Genomic DNA, 21437 nt, shown 5'->3' with positions numbered 1-21437 from the left:
CCGGTCCGGCCTTTTGGACCTGAAGAATCCCGCCCGCCGCCCGCACCCACCGTGTCTAAAGCCCGAGCAACCCGGCCCGGCCCCGTTGCCATCCTGGTTCCTGGCACATCTCCCGCATCTCTAATCCTCACGTGCGCACCGCCTGCTCGATGCAGGCCCTGTTTGGTTGGGTTTTGGGGCTTTGGCTTTTGGTCTTAAAAGCCAAAAGCTCAATCAAAGGGACTGTTTTTAGAGGCTGTTTTTTCAGAAACAGCTGTTTTTCTGTAGTATATTTTTGAAAGCTGGTTTAACCCTGTTTTTGGTTTTTGGCTTTCTGCTTTTCAAAATTGTGGAATAAAAAGCTCTTCCATAGTTATTTTAAGAGAGATAAAGATAGAAGGTATATTTTATACTTGTTTAACTAAACAGTTTTCAGCTTTTCTACAGCTCACAGCCCACAGCAGCTTTCCCACAGCTCACAACCCGCAGCAGCTTTTTCTCACGACCACAGCTCAACCAAACAGGGCCGCAGTTCCCCACCCGCCCACCAACCTTCCCGTCCCCGATGGCGATCATGGCTGCCACCGCCACTGCCGTCGCTTCCCCCTCCAGCTCCACCTCGCCAGATCCCGTCCACCCCAGCACCCGCTTCCTCCCTCCCGCCTCCACGCCCGCCAGCTGCCGTCTCGTCCCCACGCCGCCGCGGTGGTGCGCGCGCCTCCACATGGCGCCCCGGGTGGCCGTCGGCAGCGACGTGTCCTCGTCCCATGACGTAGCTGCCGAGGAGGCCGCGGCTGCGCCCAAGGTCGGGAAGCGCGTGCGCGTCACGGCGCCCGTCCGCGTCCACCACGTTGCCAAGGCGCCCGGCCTGGAGCTGCGCGGCATGGAGGGCGTCGTCAAGCAGTACATCGGCGTTTGGAAGGGCAAGCGCGTCACGGCCAATCTCCCCTTCAAGGTGGAGTTCGAGCTCAAGCTTGACGGCCAGGAAAAGCCGATCCGGATCATCGCCCACCTCCGCGAGCAAGAGTTCGAGATTGTCGGGGACGAATAGAGCTCTGGATTAGGGAATAACGCGCTCTCAGCGGCGTCTGTGGCGTCTGTATACTATCGTGTCTGCGAAAGGAGGACGTTGTCGAGGGTGCGAGGAGATTGCAACTTTGCTAGTAAGTTGCTGTTTGTTTGCTTATTTGCGGTGCACTTCTCCCCTCTCCTCCCTTTAACATTGAAATTTTCATATGTGAGGAATTGTTCGAATGTTTGTTGATACCTATGATCCAAAGTAATTAAACTGACGAATCTGTTCAGCATTATGTTCTATTGATAATTGTTCAAGACAAAATGTTACCTCTACGAGTGAGCGATACTGTGATATATGATGGAAAATAGTTAGATTTGCTTGATACTTGGATGATAAGAACTAGCTTGATCCTGGCTCAAACAGGAGGCCTGATTTTTCCAAGTAAAATAAGAAGCCAATATATCTGCGGATAGTCATGCAAATTGAATAAACTGACGAATCTGTTCAGCATTATGTTCTATTGATTGTTCAAGACAAATTGTTATCTCTAGGGGTGAGCGATACTGTGATATATGATGGAAAGTAGTTAAATTTGATACTTGGATGATAAGAACTAGCTTGATCATGGCTCAAACAGGAGGCCTGATTGGCTGATTTTTCCAAGTAAAATAATTAAATAAGAAGCCAATATATCTGCTGATAGTCATGCAAATTGAATAAAGATTGCCAAAAATTATGAGCATAACAATTCTGTTATGAAAATTAGTTGCATCGCTTTGTAAATCTACTCTTCAGATGTTTCTTGATTTCCTTCGTTACTTCTATAGCATTGGTCATGAGTATTCTTTCAAGATACTCCCTCCGTCCCACAAAGAGTGTCATTCTCACTCCTGAGAAGTCAAATGGTTTCAACTTTGACCAATATATATAAGAAAATATTAATACTTATGGTGTATGATCTAGTATCATTAGATGAATCGCTGAATATATTTTGATAATGAACTTATTTGGAGATACAAATGTTGCTGATATTTTCTACAGACCTAGTCAAAGCTAAGAAAGTTTGACCGGCACGAACTCCATAGCGACACTCTTTTTGGGATGGAGGGAGTATACAACAACAGAAGGCAAGGGCAAAGATGCCAGCCCAAGCTTTCTTAAAACTGGCACGCCTGAAACTCATTTGCAGTGAATTTGACCTATATAAACTTGACTAACTACGTAAGGGTCATGACTAACTGGATTTTCTGATTCTTTGAGTTTAACCCGATGATGCTTATGATGCAATTTGTGAATCACACCTAGCTTTATTTCTGCAGCAATGTTCCTGATAACATCTCTTAGAGACTGCTTGTATTGCGCCGGTGGATATTTCCCCTTCGTTTTGAGCTTTTAGCTTTCAATTATTCTATTATTGGTCCTTGATGTGGGGTTGCACAGCCTAAAAAGACCTCTCCCTTTGGTTTTTACAAAAGCTCCAACCTTGTCATATGATATTCTTTTTCAGGGAATGTGTGTATTTAGATTTGAATTATCAGTGGTCTGTTCTATAGATGATTTCGTTACTACAAGTTTAGCGCCAATGCTTCTGTTCAAGTGATGATCTAATGATTAAATGTTCTAGTGTATTTTTTTGTGTGCTGCATGCAATTTCTAAATCTCATAATATGAGTTTTCTTAACAAAATGACCATTTCCATTATTTTTCTTTGCTTATGTGCCAAAACATTCATTTTACAGAAAATGCACTGGCAGTCATCTTCTGACCGAGCACTGATCTACTCGTATATGCAAAATACATGGTTATATGCATACGCTCGCATGTGTTTCTGCCAGGCTTTTCTATCACACTATTAATGAAAAACTTTAAAGTCCTAACTTACCTTGAATAAATAGTATCAGCAGAAGGAGCAAATTGAGATATTTTCTCAATGGGTAATAACTTGAAGAAACAGCTGTCCATGATGCTTGCTGTTTCCACTAATGGACTGAAAATGTCGTTTACATGTTATTTTCCCCAAGTCAATGCACCTATCTGCCAAGTATTCTTGTGCACTGTTTATTCAAAGCACAATTGACAAGTTAGAACTTGGAACAATCAACGACTGATGTTTTAGACTGCCACATAATGTTTCCTTCAATTTAGTTACCACTTGTTCAGTATGCTATGAGTGACTCAGATGGGTGTTGAAGAATATTTGTTCAATTCAACCTATGTTTGTGTCTTCATATTGGGCAAAATGTCTGGAGACAGCTCGCTGATGGGCACAGGTGTTCAGATTTCAAAATGTCACCAGGTGGGAATCAGTTCTGATCAGCTTCTGCTGCTTCCAGAGCCATCATTCATGCATAATCGGCAAATGGTACTGCAACAGTTGAAAATCCCAAGAACATGACTAATCCATTCATATTCTGCTGGAGGAATTCTATGGCTGATATGGACATTTATTCTTTTCTATCATTGAGGGCTGTCAAAATGAAGATGGTGATATCAGTGAGAGACAGAAATTATGTACCAATTTAGAGCTACAAAGGCCTAAGAACATCCTCTGTTGGTGCTATTGATACTTCACAAAGCTTTTCTTTATATAAGAGACACAGTTTATTACCTACCACTATGCTGCAGCATAAAAGTGCAACTTGGCTATCTTTAAAGATGCTAAGTGCATAGAATTTTTAACTCAAGTCACTTATTTCAATAAACAGTGAAACAAATTATCAGTTAATTTGAGCTAATAAACTGCATGCACCAACAAACAGTATTTTTTTCTCACAATAAATCAGCCAACAGTACTTTCAGCCATGGCTTATCAGCCAAACAAGCCCAAACGAACAGGGCGAATAATATTTTTTGCAGGAACATCAACATCTAGGAATAGTGACCATCAGGTACGTTAACCTTTCAGCATCTTATTCTGCTCCTACTTTAAACATTTCCATAATCGTTACCTTTCTTGCCAGTAAGATAGTTTACTCAAAGTAAATCTCTTGCTACATTTCCCCAAGGAATTTCTACAACTGGAAGATACTATTTCTCTAGGAGTTTATTTCAAGTCGAACACTTATGCAAAATATGGTAACTGGAAGCCTTATAAGTTACTCCATCAGTAACTTTTAGTCTTTTCTCTTATATTCATTTAAGCATTTGCCTCTAGCAGACTAGCAGTATATATTGGAGTGCTCTCTCTTATGAACACTTGCTTGCTTACATGTAAAAATTCCGCTGACTAGCCACATCTGCAGAATCAACAAATTTGGTTACCTGTTGCGAACCTGAGCAGCTTTTCAGGGCCTTTTCCCTTCCTCAATTGAGTAATCTGTGTTCCCTCCGATAAACTTAACTGTGCTCTCAGCTTAGTGGAGGTCTTAAACTGTTATGGTTATAGCTTAGAATCAACAAATTTGGTCGCCAAAATTTTGTTTCTGCAAGACTGAAGTTCTACACCCAAGTTTCAGTATATCATAGGCTCAGTTGTGCATTTTGTACCATCTTTTCACTAACCTCGTAGGAACGTCGAGAAGGTAAATAATCTAGACCCCTTTAGCATTCCAGAATTTCAGATCCAACTAATGCGGTAGGACCACAGCTATCTTGTGTATGAGGTGTTGTATTCCTCTTGAATTTCTAGTTAAATCCATTTAAGTACAGCAATTTCTGGAGCAAAGAACTTTGCATCTGCATCAGTCATAAACACCTTTAGTCAATCATGCATATTAAGATAAATCTACTATAAACCCTGCTATTTATTCCCAGCCGAAGTTGTCAGTTGTTTCATCTTGAGTCACATGATTCAACCTTCGACAAGCTCTGGTACTCAGGTTATTTATTCAACTCTGCAGGCTGCTTATTATAACTCTGCTAAAGAATTGATTAATTCGAACTATTGAAATAATTGCACCCATGTTGATCTCTTCTTTGAGGAATACCTACTTCAAGGTTCATCAACTGTCTGATTTCTTCTTAGGTAATACTACCCATTCCATACCGTAGCTGATTAGTTTTGCTGAAAGGACTCTGCTCTCTTTGCAATTTTGCATCAGCAGAAAGATCCTCACACAGTCACACCCAAAAACATAGAAGGAATTAAGGAAACGTTGTCAAAATTTCAAATAGGACGGGCATAAGTACATGTGACTTTTGGACTTGCTGTTTTACAGTTGGTTCATGAAATGTAATACTCCATCTCAGATTCGTATAGTTTGATACCCTGCTCGGTAGTCGTTACTCCCTCCGTCCCGAGAAATCAAACAGTTTGAACTTTGACTAAATTTATATAAAAAAGTGCAAACATTTATGATACAAAATAAGTACAATTAGATTAGTTATAGAATACTTCTTCCATCCCAAATTACAAGATGTTTGACTTTTTTTACCCCAAATTTGACTACTTGTCTTATTCAAAAAATTTGTGCAAACATAGTCAAATTTAAGTCATTCTTGAAGAACTTTTATTAATAAAGCAAGCCACGGCAAAAGAAGTGATATTTTGCACAAATTTTTGAATAAGACGAGTGATCAAACTTGGTGTAAAAAAAACCAAACGTTTTATAATTTGGGACGGAGGAAGTATATTTTTATAATAAATTTATTTGGAGACATAAATGCTAATAATATTTACTATAAATTTGGTCAAACTTGAACTTTTTGACCGACACGCATCCCATAATTGCATTCTTTTACGGACGGATATAGTACTGTGCAAAGTGAAAGTCGACGAATGAATGGTGACGGATTGGCCTCAATATCCAATACTGAAAGAGTGCCATGGTCCTGGCTTCCCTCTGCCTCCGAGGAAGGGCTGCGTCAACGAATCAAGGCTCAAGGGCGAAAGACTCGCCGTTGCCCAGACTTTGAAACATGTGAACTCGTCATCGTCAATGATGAAACGGGGAGTGCAGTCCCTCTGGGATGCCGGATGCCCTTCCCATTCGGAGAAAAGAATGTCGATGCTCTGCTAGCCCTGCAACAGTCTTACGTACAATTTAAAGTTGGGGAGTATAAAACAATGCCAAAGCTTCTCTCCTGTATGGCTATTTGCTAGGGCGCTTCCGATTGTAGGGTTTGTTTACTTGGAAGGTCGATGATTTCTGTCTGACTAGCCATGTTGGAAGAATTTGTGTTTGGTTGGAGGTCATTGCAAAGTAGTGTTCTTTTTGTTTTCTCCTACAATTTTTGCTCAATATAGTACGGCTGAGATTGATACAGTACTATTTCATTGGTTCACATTTGCTCTACAAAAACCTATAAGAAAAAAAAAATACAATGTTTTATACTCGTCCGAAAGGGCATTACACTTCTCTGGCACCAGGGCCCTGCTCATGTTAGAGATATCCATAAAGATAAGTTAGAGCAAAATAGACAGATGTGCGACACTATATAACGGTTTTAAGGTGAAAATTGGGCATGATAATGAAAATTGGGCATGAGTATCTACCCCTCTATAATACACTAGTTAGAATAAATCTACAACTACACAACAAATGCCTGCTCCACAGTCATGACCTATGCTACATCCACACCCATGAATGCACCCAGAAAACATAACACCATCAAAACGGATGCACCAGATTATCTCTTACCCATTCTCTCTCATTACTCATTCAAATCCGACGGCTCATGTGTGTCTGCCCTCCATCGCCCATGCCCACGCCCAGCGGCGGCGGTTCAATCCCGTGAGGGAGTTTTTTTTTCCGAATTTTTTTTTGAAACACAATCCACTGCTTCCTCGCCCTGCCTTCCAGCCATGACGGCGACTCCTCCGATTCCTTCCCTCTCTCTCACTCGCATACGGAGCCGGGAAGCGGGGCAACCATGCGGGGGTGCCAGCCGAGGGCATGCCCCAGCCGTGGGCACGGGGCCACGGCGAGCTGAGGCCATCACCGGCCGCGTGCTCAGGGCCGCCGGCTCGGGCTGCCATGGCGAGGAGAAGGCTTCTCGCGCTCGCGTTCCGGATCCATGGGAGGCCTCAGGCATTGCAGCCGTGGTGGCGACCCCTGCCCCGGTTCCTGTCCTCAGCGGCCTCCGGTTTCGCGCCGCCGGTCACCAGGAACCCTGCTTCCTATCAATGGGATCGATTCAGAGGTTAGGGTTTGCCCATCCGTCTTGGTTTACCTTAAAGGCGTGTTTTTTTACATCTCGAAAAGTTTGGATCAGCAAATTATTTTAGGCTATACTGTGGTGGTAAGAGATACCTATTTCATCGGATAGAGGTAGCAATGGCATTAGGTGTGCCAAATTGTCGAGCTGTAGTGGAATTTGATTTGTTAGTGACCTTTGTTCTTTGTTTGGGAGAAATAAAAATAGTTTGTATCGATGAATTTGACAAGATGAGACATGAAGACAGGCAGGCATCAATTAATTTATATGTTTGGTGAAACTAGAATAAACATATTACATCTCCTTTTTTGGTCTGCTCTCGAAACCACATTAACACAGTCCCCGTTTTCTTATGCTACTATTCCAGAGTTGCAATTCATGAGGCCATGGAGCATCAGACAATATCTATTGTCAAAGCTGGCATTCCAACAGGACTCAATTCGAGGACTTCAGTTCTTGCAGCTGCTAATCGAATTGCAGGACTCTATGATGATCTTATGGTTGGTAAACATGTTTTTATTGACTCAATAAGTATCCATCTTTTTAAAGTATATAAACTGTTCAGACGACCATTCTTTTGATGCTCATCAGACCGCACGAGATAATATTGGCTTCAGACGACCATTCTTTCATGATTTGGTCTAATGTTTATCATCAAAGATATCAGAATGTATGATCAAGATAAGGTATGAAGCAACATTATTTCTACAGCTTTTCTATTCTAGCTACTGAGTACATTGAGTACTTTTAATTTTAGAAAAATAATAAAAAAATCATAGAAGGTTGGTGTTATGTGGTTGCTAGGATTGAGAGAGGGAGGCGGTTGCTACAGTACCCGCGGGCACTGTTCACACGAGGGTGGCTGGAGGCCGGCCGGGGGCCTTGCTCACGGCCGAGCAAGAGGAAAGGGATTTCCTTCTTAATTCTTGCTTGATTAGATTGATACATATCCTCTCCTTATATAGAGAGGTTTACTTGACTCCTAAGCAAGCGACTCTTATCTCTAATTAACCCTAACACTAATGGGCTATACATCCAGCCCAGGCCCAATAGGCCCCTGCCATACTCTAACACTACACCCCACCTGTACATGCAGCTCGTCCTCGAGCTGCAACCTAACCAACTTATAACGATGTCTCGACACAAACCTATCACTTAAAAACAAACCTTTTACATCTCGGCTTATTTTATTATTATCGACCGAAAATAGATGTGAACTCTTTATTTTTGCAGCCTCTTCAATTGATGGGGACACCAGCCCGACGCATAAGCTGCACGTAGACAACCACCTGGATCCCATGGACACCATCTTGACGAAAGGGGGTGCATGTATATGGCCACCTAGAAGTAGTCGCAACAACGGCCAGCGAAGGCGCCCTCGTGGTGGTCGGTGGCGGAAAGCGGCGGTGCTAGGCAGTACGCTCCCGCCGGTGACACCATGCCTTCTCCCTGCCGGACGGATGCTAGTCTGCACCGCACAAAGAAGAGCGGATGGCTTTCGACGGAGAACAACGAGGGGAGCGCCTCCCCAACCGCCGCCACCGCAGAGTTTGAGTTCGCCGCCCGCGAGAAAAACAGCATGCCCGTCACCCGTGGGGGAAACCGCCGACACCTGGTGTGTAAGCATCTTTCCCGCCGGCTCCATCGCGATGTCCGTCGGTGGCTCGATCTGCCGTGACTTCTCGCCCGCGTCTTGGATCTGCTGGACGCCGGTGCCCCTATAGAAGATGCCATCGGTGAATGGGTGCTGGAGGCTCGGTCCACCGGAAAGGACAACAGCGCCGGTGGTGGGCGCTGGAGCAACCTTCGTCGTGGCCGCCGTGGTGCTCGCCATCGTGTACACCGGCCCCATCGTCGATGCCATAGCATAAGACGGGATCGGCGAAGGAGAGGGCGGCATCCACGGCTGTTGGATGGGAATCGGGGCGGTCGAAGACGCTGGGGGCAGCGGCGGCGGCGGCAGGCGCTGCTGCTGGGACGTCGGCGTCGGGTTCGGCTGCGGCCCCAGCAGGAACCCATGAATCCCGGCCACCATCTTGCCGAGGTCAAGGACAGCCGCCGTCAACTGCTCGTTCGTCATGACGCCCACGGCGGAGGACGACGCACCCGCGGCCATCTGCAGCGAGGATTGCGGCACCCTAGCCGACGTGGAGACCACGGACAGCGGTGCGGTGGTGCCTGGCGGGTCCGCCGCAGCGAGCGGGGGCACGGTGGTGGAGGGCAGCGGGATCGACATGACCGACGGGTGGACATGATCGAACCACATGATCGAACCAGAGATCTCTGATACCAGATTGTTATGTGGTTGCTAGGATTGAGAGGGAGAGAGCTGAGGGAGAGGCGGCTGCTACAGTACCCGCGGGCACTGTTCGCGCGAGGGTGGCTGGAGGCCGGCCGGGGGCCTTGCCCACGGCCGAGCAAGAGGGAAGGGATTTCCTTCTTAATTCTTGCTTGATTAGATTGATACATATCCTCTCCTTATATAGAGAGGTTTACTTGACTCCTAAGCAAGCGACCCTTATCTCTAATTAACCCTAACACTAATGGGCTATACATCCAGCCCAGGCCCAATAGGCCCCTGCCATACTCTAACAGTTGGAGATTTTTGTTGGCTTATTCTGGCTATATACATAGTGGAGCAGCTTATCTATATGAACTTTGGGCATTATGAGGTTTCTCTTGTCATCTTTGCAGTCATGGAGGAGTCACCAAAATTTAGGAGAAAGCAGCCATCGTCGAGGCCTTCCCCGCCGATTGCATGACTTATTTTAGTTTTATGATTTATTTTTTCTAAGCATGATTTATTTTAGTTTTATGATTTATTTTTTGACGCGTAGCATTAGCACGGGCAATATGCTTTTAAGAAAATGTTGCATTTTCATGTAAATTTAAAGTGTCAGTTGGAAATATGAACTGATCTTTCATCATGATTTCCATGTGTTCAGGTTGTTGAAGCTGCACTTATTTCTAAAATACAAAGATTGGAGCAGAGACTAATGGAAATTGAGCCTCATGTGAGTCTCGGCGTCCTAACTTTTTATATTACATATAACTCTTGCTCTTCTTGTAGAAAAAAACTGTACACGATGGTGTGTGTTTTATTGCATACTCCATTTAAGCATTGTCACTTACATGCTTCTCAATCATTGGCTTCAGACCTTTAAGCTGTTACTCCCATCCCGTATTTCCTTGGGATTTCAATTTAGTCAACTTTCATCTCTTATTTCCAAAAAACTACTAATTGCACACAGTGGAATTCAAACAACAATGCTTCCAGTTATTTCCATCTCTTATATGCCTTCCAGAAGCCCAACTGCAAATTCACAGCCCAAATGTCATTGCAACACTTTCAGAAAGTTAATCCACTAATTTGTCGTCAGCTTTTGACTCTGCTCCTTTGAGATACAAGTAGGAAGAGCCCTACCAAGTTGATTCTTCATTTTCAATGTGCCCCTCTAGGTATGGTGGACTTAGTACTTCACTACTGCAATTAGTAGTTTTTTGCTTTCATTTCATTGTGAAATGAAGTTTATGAGCCGCATAGGTCTTTGCATTTGTGTTGAATCTCAGGTGGCTACATTGCTAGAAGAGTTCTACCAAATAGGTCACAGCAAGCACTTAAAACTTCGATGACAAATATTGCTTTCCACTTGCATCTCAGGTGGCTACATTGCTAGAAGAGTTCTACCAAATCGATTGACAGCTGATGTGCTGGAGCAGCTTCGTCTAAGTAAACAAGCATTGGTATAAAAACTACGTTCTGGAATCAATTTCAGCGGCCACTTCTCAAACTTTATTTTGATTTTATTTATGTATGTATGTACTCATGTGTCAAGGTTGAGCTGGGTTCACGAGCAGGTGACCTCAAACAGATGCTTATTGATCTCCGGGATGAAATTGCACACTTGATAGATTGAGTGATAACATGACCTATGCATGAGTGTTTGCATGAAGTGGTAATTTTCTTAATCTTTGTATTTTAGGGTTTCTGATGATAACTTGTTGTGAATACCATGTACTAATTTATTGCCGTCGGTGTTTTGTTCACTGGACAGCCAAAGAGATCTGGGATTCAAGATTGAGGACTCACAAACTGACTGTTCTGGAAAATATGATGTCACTTCGAAGGAAAGCATCTGGTAATATACCTTCAGAAAGCAGTGATTCATCTTTTGCTACTGTTGATGGCAATAATTCCATGGAAAATTTCTGCATTCTTGGAGTCTGTGAAAAAAAGAAAGAAAAAACTGGGGAGGCACTCCTGATTAAAGCAAAACAAATGCAGTGGTCTTTGCTTGCCATGATTGCTTCATGCTTTCCAGCCGCAAGGTAATAACTTGAGCATAGTATGATTTTTTTCTAACAATATTTTGCATGCTCTTGAAATGTTTTTGCCTTCCTGCTCCCTTCTTTCCTTCATTCGTACTCTCCAGGTCAGTGGTAATTGTTTATTTAGTTTGTGATTTTTTTTCTCAAACATGCAGAAGAACTGAGTGTCATTGCATCAAGATTTAATTTGCAAATAATATTCAACTAATTTGAGTATTTCTTTGTTACCCTTGAAAGGCATTTTCTCAATTGTGTCTGTCCGAGGCTTTTGTGCATTTGTCATCGTTTCCAAAGAAGTGTTAGTTATAGCAGAATGGGTGGCCATTACAGCTGTAAAAGCTGCAGATGCTGTCCTCTCAACCTGTTCAACAATTTATGAGAAGTGGTGTTTACTGTAGCTTCTTTCAGCAGTGGATTTTGCTGATGGTGGCACTTCATCATCTTACTTTAGCCGAAGATATTGGAAGAGTAATCTGTCTGAACCTTCTTTGTGTAAAGATGGTGATATCTACAACTGGAATGATTTGATGGATGATGCTTCTCTTTGTGCTTGTAGGATTGTAGCTCTTCTTTGTGCCTATCAACATGTACTCTGTTTTGCACTTTTGCTGTGATGTTTATTGTTTTGATATTTCTAGATCCTATGATAGCAACCTGGAATCATGTGATTGGAAATATTACGGTTAATGGGATTCCAAATTATGGGTTTATGGCAATGGCAAGTAGTTCATACATTAATTGCTCTGCCTTTTTCCAAAAACAAGGTGCTAAATTATATTTATATGATATAGTTTTATGATTTATTTTTTTTAAATGTCACCGTAACGTTAGCACGAGTAATATACTAGTATTTTGTTAATATCGAGTAAAGTCTACTACTAGAAAGAATTTTGGACATGTAAATATCCAATAAGGCACAACACAACAAGGTTTTACATCTTTTTTTTTAAAAAAAAAGACATTTGCATCAGACAGAACTCAAAAAAGCGTACAGGTGGCACTAGTACTCTAGACAGCAGAGTTCCTCACTCCCCGTCCGGGGCCGCCGTCTGCTGAGCTCAACGGCTTTCTCCTGTGCTGCGTGCGCATCGTGCGGCGGCCGCTGTGGGCGCAGACCCCGACGAAAACGGCAGAAAATTTGAATTCCCTCTCGCTCCTCGCCGCCGCACCATGCTGCATCTCATGTCATCCTGTGTGCACCACGAAACGCAAAACTCCAATCCACGCCTCCCAAAGCTCTACCCCTCAAAGGCTCAAACACCACCACCGCATCGGTTCGCCGTTGAGCCGGTGACCTCCCTCTCCCTCCCCACCGCATTCCAAGTTCCCATTCGCCCCGTTTGAATCCCATGGGGCTCTGTTTCAGCAAGAAGCAGCAAGCGAAGCGCCGAGACGGGGAGCCGTCGAGTGACTCCAAGAAGAGCGGCGGCCGGAAATCCGGCATGGACACAGTGTTTGTCGCCGATGCGAAGAAGGCGCCTCAGGCAAAGGCGCCGGTGCCGCCCAAGAAGGCTGTAGCCAGGCCGGAGGAGCCGACAGCCGACAAGAGGACGGTGTTCGTTGTCAAGGCCGCGGCGGCGGCTGCGGCCGCCGAGGTCGCGGCCGCCTCGAAGGGCGGGCGTGAGGAGGCGGAGGCGAAGAGGGCGGCGCCGGAGGAGGAGCCGAGGCCCATCGCCGTGGGCCGGGCGCCGGTGCGGACGTCGAGCTGCACCAAGGAGGAGGTGGACGCGATCCTGATCCAGTGCGGCCGCCTCAGCCGGAGCTCGTCCGCGTCGGGGAAGGCGCCGTCGGGCGAGCACCGGAGGTACGCCGGATCCAAGCGGAGCTACGACTTCGACCACGAGAGAAGGGGCGGCGGCGGCGATGTCGACGAGTGCGATTGGGGCAGGGAGGGGGCCGTGGTGGCCAGGCCCTCCCCGCGCCGGAGGACGCCGGAGCGGAAGCGCTCGTCGAGCCACGATGGCCGCACTGGCGGCGGGAGCGGGAGCCGGAGCCGGAGGATTAGCCGGTCGCCGGGGCGGCGGGCGGACGTCGTCCCCGCCGCGGGGAGCTCCGGGACCGGCGAGCGAGGCGCGAGGCAGCAGCCGGGCAAGATGGTGTCGGTCCCGGCCAGGGAGAAAGGGCGCCCGCCGTCGCCCGTGAAGGCTGCGTCGTCTGGCAAGAGGTACCCATCGCCAAGGTCGAACTCGCCCGCGAGGGCAGCGGCCTCGGGGAACGAGAATGCCGGGGCGCAGTCGACGCAAGGGCCGTCGCTGAGCCGCAGCTCCTCGAGGAAGGCCGAGCAGTCGCCATTCCGTCGCAACCCCATGGTGGAACTCGACGAGAATGCGCTCGGCAACAACCACCATCACAATGGCAAGCCTCTAAAGGTATGGATCCACGAAAGTTAAGAATTTTCCTCCATTGCTGCCCTCAGTTTCCCCACCAAATTTGCTGAATCTTCCAAATGACTTGCAGAAATCCGCTGATGGTGCCGTTGCAATTGCATTGCCACAGAAGACCGCGGAGCGGGCAAAGGATCAGATCCCCAGCTACCAAACTGCGAAGGAGGAGATTGTGGAGGAGGCCGTGGCTTCGGACACCAAATCAGCGCCAGCAAGGATGAACGCGACCCACTCGGTGAGCATTGTGGCCGAGAACGTCACCAATCCGAGGCCGGGGAGCCGGTCGTCGAGGCGGTCCTCACGCGACTTCGAGCACAACGGCAACACCTACGCATCCCTGCTACTGGAGGACATCCAAAACTACCACCAGCATAGCACCAGCGCTGCCACTGCCACTGAAGCGCCGACCTTCGCGCTCCCGGCGTGCGTGTCGAAGGCCTGTTCGATCCTTGAAGCGGTCGCCGACCTCAACTCCTCGTCGTCCGAGAACAAGAGCTTCGAGCTGGAGAGGTCGGTCAACGACAAGGAATCCGTCAACGGGAGGTACGGCGGCAAGGGTGCGGGCACCACCCTCGTGGTGGAGTCGGAGGTCGGCGTGAAGGACGACCTCATGGAGCCGAGCATGCACAAGTACGTCTCCGTGCGTGACATCCGCGGGGAGACCGAGCCGCAGGAGTCAGCGGGGAGCAACAGCTTTGCCGGCAACGCCTGGACGTGCTCGTGGGAGCCCAATTCCGTCGACTCCACAGACCGTACCAGGACGGCCTCGCAGTCGTACAACGGTGACGAGGTGGAGCAGTCATGGCAGAGCAAGCAGAAACCGTCGTCCTCCCAGGAGCCCAGCCACCGTGGTTCTACTAGCAATGTTCAGGTCCAGCGCGTGCGCGGTGCTCACCGCCTCAGCGGCAGCAGCAGTGCTATCATCGGCCAGTCCGATGTTCGCGGTGCCTCGGCGACTTCGTCCATCGCTTAAGGATGCAACTGGAGGTTTTAGGTGCCATGCTCTAGTTGGTCATGGTAGTTCCTGGTTCTCAAGTCGTAATGGCAAGATAGGTTGCTGTGTTCAGACTAGTGTTTAAGCATTTGAATTCTTTGCTTAGTTTGATGATATACATTGTTCAGATGTAATCAGGAGTGACATTGGCAATGTATACTCTTTCGTCCACCTGTTAATCCGTAGCGTTCGGCTGATGGTTTCGTTCACCTGCTTATGTTCTACTTTTCTTTATGGGTGTGAAAATTTTTGTTTTGTAATTGGATTTGTCTCTGTCACTATCAAATTATCAATATACTTGTATCCTGATTTCCCAAGTTCATATAAACTAAGTTGCTTAGCACCAGTTTAGTAAGTGAGAGGTAACTTGTCAATTTTTATCAAGTTGCTTTCATAGTTCAGTCGGTTAGAGCTCCCACAAACACCCAGCTCAGTAAGTGAGAGATAATCTGTCAATTTTTATGAAGTTGCTTTCATAGCTCAGTTGGTTAGAGCACCCGTTTAGTAAGCGGGAGGTCTTGAGTTCAACTCTCAATGAAAGCAATTTTTTTATAAAATTTATTGTTACATTGCATTTTACCTTATTTTGAAATGACTAAATTTATTTTTACATTGCATTTTACCTTATTTTCAAATGACTAGACTCTCATTTTTTTTTTCAAATTTTATTTTTGCATTGCATTTTACCTCATTTTCAAACGACTGAACTCATATTTTTCTGAAGCTCTTTTTAAGATCAAACTCATATTTTTTCATACTTTTTTTGACCGAGCTCTTTTCTAACTTTTTTAACAACCTAGCTCTTTTCTTACATTTTTAATAACCGAACTCTCTTGTTTCCAAGCTCTTGCTAATTTGTATTGCGATTTTTCTTACCTCTTGTTTTACTCCCTTTATCCATAAATAAATTAATTAGTTTAAAGTCAGTTATTTTTATTTTTATTAATTAAATTCATAAAAATACAAATATTTATGGCCTAGGAAAGAGGGAGTAAACTGTTATCTTTTCAACCTCCTGTTAATTTTCACTGCAAATTTTCACTTTTTCTGTAACGACTAGACTCTCTTCTTTTCAAGCTCCTTCTAAAGTTTTTTTTGCCGTGGGCTTAACATTACAGCCCATCTCTATATAGGAATCCCGCTCTCAAAAATGGGCAATGGATAGGGCCACGTCGCCCGTTAGCCCACTGCCCGTCCGATCCGGCCAAGATGCAATGGGCGTGTTTGGGACTGCGTATCCTGTGGCGGCGGCGAAAAGAATCCAATAATCACGCCAAACAGCCTGCGGTCACGATGATTGTTTCCACCGCACACGGCAGAGGAATCGCAAAAATGAACTGCACCGCGAGTTTCTTGTACCGCGGCTCGACCCTCGCGGTTCCTATACCGCACCGCGCGGTCCACGACCGCTGTCCCAAACATGCCCAATATCAACCGTTGGATCGGGGCTGTAGCGGGTGTCTTACCCGATAAGCCGCGAACCCGGACACGCGAATGCTCCTGAACCCGCTCAGTTGAGCACTCCGTCCCTCTGCCTCGAGCCGCACTGCTCTCCTTCTCGAAGGCCCATCGGTCTTACCCACGCGATTTTTTTTATTTTAACATTTTTTGAAAACTAATTTTAAATCTAACACTGTCTGTTTTTTTAAAACTAACACTTTTGGCCGCATCTATTGTCCTGGCGCGGCCAAATGCCTATGCCGCGCCATGCATGGTGGCGCGGCAGAGGGCTGATGTGGCGGCGACCGGAATCGCGATCGTTGACGTGGCAGGGCTCTGTCGCGCCACCGATCTTGGCGTGGCAGTGCCGTGCCACGGCGCATGGCACGATAGGGCTAAATAAATATCACGAGCGAGCCCGCCCGCCTGCCCACCCGCCCGCTAGCCGCACGCGCCCCGTCGCCACACAACGCCTGCCGCCAGCGCCTGCACGTGCCAGCGCCCGCCCACCCACGCCGCGCCCGCCCAGTCCCCAAACACCGCCCGCGCCGGCCACACCACAAACGCCGGCGCGTCAAGGCCGCCCGCTCCTAAGGTACCTCCCTCACGATTTCATGTTATTTTGATTATTATTGATTTAGGATAATTAGTGATTTAGGATAGTTAGTAATTTAGGATAGTTAGGGTTTTATGATTGTTATTGATTTATGATAGTTAGTGATTGAGGGTAATTAGTGATTTAGGATAGTTAGATTAGTGAATTTGTTTATGATTTACGTATGTAGTTTTTAGGTTTGAGGTTGTGTGTTCTAGTATAGTTAGGATTTTGGGTTTAGGGATTGATTAGGTATTTATTATTTAGTTTATAGTTAGTTATTGAGTTAGGGATTTTGGGTATAGATACTAGTTTACAAATGTCGGTACTTACTAGTGCGTGATACGTCGATTTTGATGACTTTATGAAGTTTCGTCAAATGCTTATATTCCTAGTGAAGTTGTTTATGTTACTAGTGTGTGATATGTCTGTTAATGTTACTTTAAATATATACATGTGCTTTCATATTGTGTTCGTATTGCATAACAAGTAGTTTAAATTTTGCAATGATACGTAATGTTAATTTGAATTTTGTTAATTTGAATCCTTTAACTCTTTGTTTATCAATTTATAACAGGATGACCCCTCCCACGCAGCACCCGTTGTACCCCATTTTTGAGGTGGAGTACGACGACTAGCACCGAGCACACATCTTGAGTGACAACGACGCAGAGGTGGCCTTGCCTACTTTGAGGCTCCGCACGCACACCAGGGCGCACCAGTGGGACGAGCGTTACGCGCCGTACATGCGGCGTGCCGGCTTTCTCGAGCTTGTCCGTGTTGTCAAACACGGTCTTCCGTCCCTTGACCCAGCACTACTTACTGTAGCTGTAGACAAGTGCGAGTGCATTATTTGTACGTAAACTTTCTTGTAACAAATTTGAGGCAACTAATAGTCGTTATATTCTTATAACAGGTGGAGGCCTGAGACCCACACGTTCCACCTACCTTGTGGCGAGATGACATTGACCATGCAGGACATGAAGGCTAATTTTTGCCTTCGGTTGGGGGGACTTCCTGTGACAGGGATAGTTGACAACGATCATTGGAGGGAGCTGGTGGCTCAGTTTACTGGCTTTCTTCCACTGGACGACGAGGCTTCTAAGAAAAATAAGTGAGAAATTCAAGCCTATTTAATACTTGTATTGCTTTTCTGCAGCCATCGGGTCTCATTTTCTTTGGTCAATTTCAGAAAAAGTTCTGGTATTTCGTCGTCCTGGATCACAGAGCGTTTTTATTACTTGGACCCACATGCTGAGGAGGCTCTGATCGATAGGTTCGCTCGAGTGTGGCTCTAGCACTTTCTTGGTGCTTTCCTCTTCCCAGACGCCTTGGGCAACACCATCAGCTGGATCTTCCTTGACATACTACGCCAGCCGTGGGAGAACATAGCGGCGTACAGCTAGGGCAGCACAGTCGGGCATGCACGTATCGATAGCTATGCGTTGCCTGCCGTCGCACCTCAGGGTATGCAAACCTTGGGGGTTGCTCGTACCTACTCCAGGTTTGGTGTTGGGAACGATGGCCCGTTGGGAGGCCCCTTAATACTGGTTTACCGGTAAGTACTTCGGTTCATTATATTCTTCAATATGGTTACATATGATGAGTTTATTAATGGCTAATTCATTATCGTGTTCAATGCAGCAAAGGAACGAACATGATCTACTCCCTACAGCTCTGTTTATTTGGACGGAATCAGAGTTAGTTAGAGGGAATGCGAGGCGCAAGTACAGGGAGTACACGGATGATCTCGACGTTCTGACATAGCACCAGATTATGCTCTCTTTACTATCATACATGTGTCTTATTCGATGTATACTATATCACAACCTAACTCAATTATGAAATGTTTAGGTGCATTGGTGTCATTGGGGTGCTCCGAAGCTCCAGTACTATCTCAGTCCTATCACTAGAGACGAGTCAGAGGAGTATCGCTGCAACGTCCCTCTTATTTTCTTCCACGTGGTCGAGATTCACTTGCCCATCAGGGTCTATAGACAATTTGGAAGAATGACAGGCTACCCATCACCGCTTTACTCCACCAACAAAGGATTGCACAGGTGCGTTATCGATTAATAACAAAGCTATAATTCAGAGGTGTGCGTGGTACAACTAACATCGTTTTGTTGCAGGTGTGACCGCGAGAAGAGGTACAAGACTAAGGATTGGCGCGTGACACACAACGCGCACATCCACTTATGGGAGACCAGGGAACGGCAGCCGGTCCATGCGTGTCCTCCACACGACCAGCACACCTTCGACGAGTATCTGCGGTGGCTTCACAAGTCTACGAGGACACATATCAAGCCCCCATACACTAAAGAGGCGATTGACGAGGACTCAAAGGAAGATGTCATCGAAGATGTGTACGACGTTACCACTAGGGAGGACACACAGCTACAGAGAACCCCACTTCAAAGATACGTGGTAAGATACTTGAATAGTACAATTTGTTATCCTTTTGGTATTAAGTATATATACTAAAACTGTGCAACCGTGTTTTTGTACCCAGGCGACACAATTGTCAAGGATGTCCAATGAAGCAGTGTTCTGGCTTCACGAGTCTAGAGGGCAGGGGATAGGCGTTCTCATGGCTTTTGTGGAGGTAAACATAAACTAGTCAGTTCTAAAATGTTTCTTTAGTGTATATGTGTTTGGGAAATGCACTAACTTTAACATCTATTTATGTAGAAGGTGAATAAGAGCTGCAGGAAGCTAGCTCAGAAGCTGAGCTGCATGGACACTCCGTATGAGGAACCGCCACTCCCAGCGTAGTCAGATGGCACGTCTTCGGCCTCTTTGAGGACACCAGCCGGCTCTTCTCAGCCGATGATAGGTGCCACTTCCGCGGTGCGTACACCACCACATCATAGTGCTGGAAGGACCCTACAACCGAGGACGACGATGACGACGACGACGACCCCCCGGGCTTCCGCAGATAGCACGACCAATAGAACGATTGGTCGTAGGACGAGATCGGCATGTCTCAGCTAGGTGGTGCCCTGCTTGGTACCCAAGGAGCCTCACAGGTACTAACAAAGGTAGTTTCTTTAAATACATAGGCTACATGAACTAACGATCATAAAGAATTCTAAGTAATCGTGCATATCATATACTTACAGGGTATGAGCCGTACGCACCAGCGATGCGACCACACCGACGTTGGCTACACTCCCAATATGTTGCCAACAAATCCGAAGAGACAGAGGCGTCCGAGGGATCCTTACACTCCTGGGTCTTAATTTGTTAGGTCAAACTATTATTGGCGTCCGAAACTTACAGGCTTAGTTGGTTATGTTATGTCGAACTTATGTCAAACCAATGAAAATGTTATGTGGAAGCTTGTCAACTTGCGCACAAACTTCATTTATTTGCTTCATATTCGTTTCAATGCATCGCGGCATTACTGCATGCGAGATTAAGTAGCAACTAGTTCGGAAACCGATAGTCTCGGGGCATCTCGACGCCGGTGACCGGCGTCTTACACGAGGGGTCGAGGAAGCCGGGGGTCCATGGTCGCGTCGCCGCCGATCCTACAATATGGGGGCAAAAAGGCAAATAAATAAGTTCCTTAAAAAATATTTGTTTCAATCCAATCAAATTTTTCGTAATCGATTAGTTAACATGGTGGTTAACCGTATTATGAAAGACGGAAAAATCATTGGCTTATCAAATTCTCTATTCGGCCGTGAAAAAAATTCAACAAAAGACACAAATAAATCCCTATGATTTTACGTCAAGCAATACTTAGAATAACTCCCACTATCGGCGCGACGCGTTCCGATTAAACCGTCCAGGTACCGCCGGGCGGGCGGCGGGCGCGGCGGCCAGGCGGGCTTGCTGCTCGGGCAGGCAGGACTGGCTGCGGGTTTTATTCGGCTCTGCCACGCCAAGGTCGGTGGTGCGGCAGGCCCTGTCACGTCAACGGTTAGCGAATCCGGTCGCCGCCATGTGAGCCCTCTGTCGCGCCACCATGCATGGCGTGACACAGGCATTTAGCCGCGCCAGGGCAATAGGCGCGGTCAAAAGTGTTAGTTTTTTTTGAAAAAAAACAGGCAGTGTTAGATTTAAAATTAGTTTTTAAAAAGTGTTAAAATTAAAAAAAAATCACCCACGCCGCCTGCAGTAACGCCGCCGCCACCCTCCCTTCCGCACTTCCCGTGAGCCCGCCATGCTCCTCCGGCTAATCCTCGCGAACTCGCTCGCGCGGGCGGGGAGATCGGCGAGGCCACGCAGGGGCGGCCAGCCGATGGCGGTGAGACACGAGGACAGGCACGTGCGTGGAGTACAGGCGAGCATGGTGGCCGGGGACCACGGTATGCTGCTCACGTCGCCGCTAAGCATGCTCGAACCAGCTACGCTGCCCGCTGGCTTCTTCCCTTCGTACGCCTCGCCGCCCTCACCTCCCTCCGCCACGGCCCTCGTCCTAGGCCTGACCACTTCGGCCCTTCCATAGTGATGCAAGTTGGGGGCCATCCCTCAACCGCGGGCAGCAACACACGCAAGGAAGAAGATACGACGAGTCCACTGGACACACACGTAGCCCGGACACCGCCGCTGCACCCGCCGTGTCTCCGTCCCCAGCGCCGGTCTGCAGGGAAT

The 21437-nt window shown here is 46.7% G+C and overlaps 2 protein-coding genes and 1 non-coding gene across 7 annotated transcripts; all 3 read left to right on the top strand.

The window, feature by feature from the left end:
• Positions 1-518: 518 nt before the first annotated feature.
• LOC136493518 (ferredoxin-thioredoxin reductase, variable chain-like) lies at positions 519-12028 on the top strand. Of its 5 annotated transcripts, none has more exons than XM_066489616.1 (7): positions 519-1142; positions 7461-7593; positions 7685-7779; positions 10039-10107; positions 10755-10837; positions 10930-11049; positions 11149-12028. In XM_066489616.1, the coding sequence occupies exon 1, from the start codon at positions 545-547 to the stop codon at positions 1028-1030; it is 486 nt and encodes a 161-aa protein (XP_066345713.1). In that variant the 5' UTR covers positions 519-544; the 3' UTR covers positions 1031-1142; positions 7461-7593; positions 7685-7779; positions 10039-10107; positions 10755-10837; positions 10930-11049; positions 11149-12028. The 5 variants fall into 5 exon arrangements, with proteins under 5 accessions (XP_066345713.1, XP_066345714.1, XP_066345712.1 ...); XM_066489617.1 differs by having other exon boundaries at positions 10755-11049; positions 11149-11232; positions 11317-12028; XM_066489615.1 differs by having other exon boundaries at positions 10755-11049.
• A 521-nt stretch (positions 12029-12549) lies between these two features.
• On the top strand, positions 12550-14943 carry LOC136494580 (uncharacterized protein At1g65710-like). The gene is made up of 2 exons (XM_066490730.1): positions 12550-13791; positions 13880-14943. Exons 1-2 carry the CDS (start codon positions 12772-12774, stop codon positions 14777-14779), a joined length of 1920 nt encoding a protein of 639 aa, XP_066346827.1. The 5' UTR covers positions 12550-12771; the 3' UTR covers positions 14780-14943.
• Positions 14944-15269: 326 nt separating this feature from the next.
• Positions 15270-15343, top strand: TRNAT-AGU (transfer RNA threonine (anticodon AGU)). Its single transcript has one exon. It is a non-coding gene; the product is annotated as a tRNA-Thr (tRNA).
• The last annotated feature ends 6094 nt before the right edge of the window (positions 15344-21437 follow it).

Source organism: Miscanthus floridulus, chromosome 11, assembly GCF_019320115.1.
Source record: "Miscanthus floridulus cultivar M001 chromosome 11, ASM1932011v1, whole genome shotgun sequence".
NCBI classification, from domain to species: Eukaryota; Viridiplantae; Streptophyta; class Magnoliopsida; order Poales; family Poaceae; genus Miscanthus; species Miscanthus floridulus.
The sequence above is the reverse complement of the archived record's forward strand: the minus strand, read 5'-3'. Positions and strand labels throughout refer to the sequence as shown.

Coding starts and splice junctions, on each gene's coding strand:
- LOC136493518 (XM_066489616.1), top strand. CDS start 545: ATGGCGATCATGGCTGCCACCGCCACTGCCGTCGCTTCCCCCTCCAGC.
- LOC136494580 (XM_066490730.1), top strand. CDS start 12,772: ATGGGGCTCTGTTTCAGCAAGAAGCAGCAAGCGAAGCGCCGAGACGGG. Junction 13,792..13,879: donor ACAATGGCAAGCCTCTAAAG/GTATGGATCCAC, acceptor AATGACTTGCAG/AAATCCGCTGATGGTGCCGT.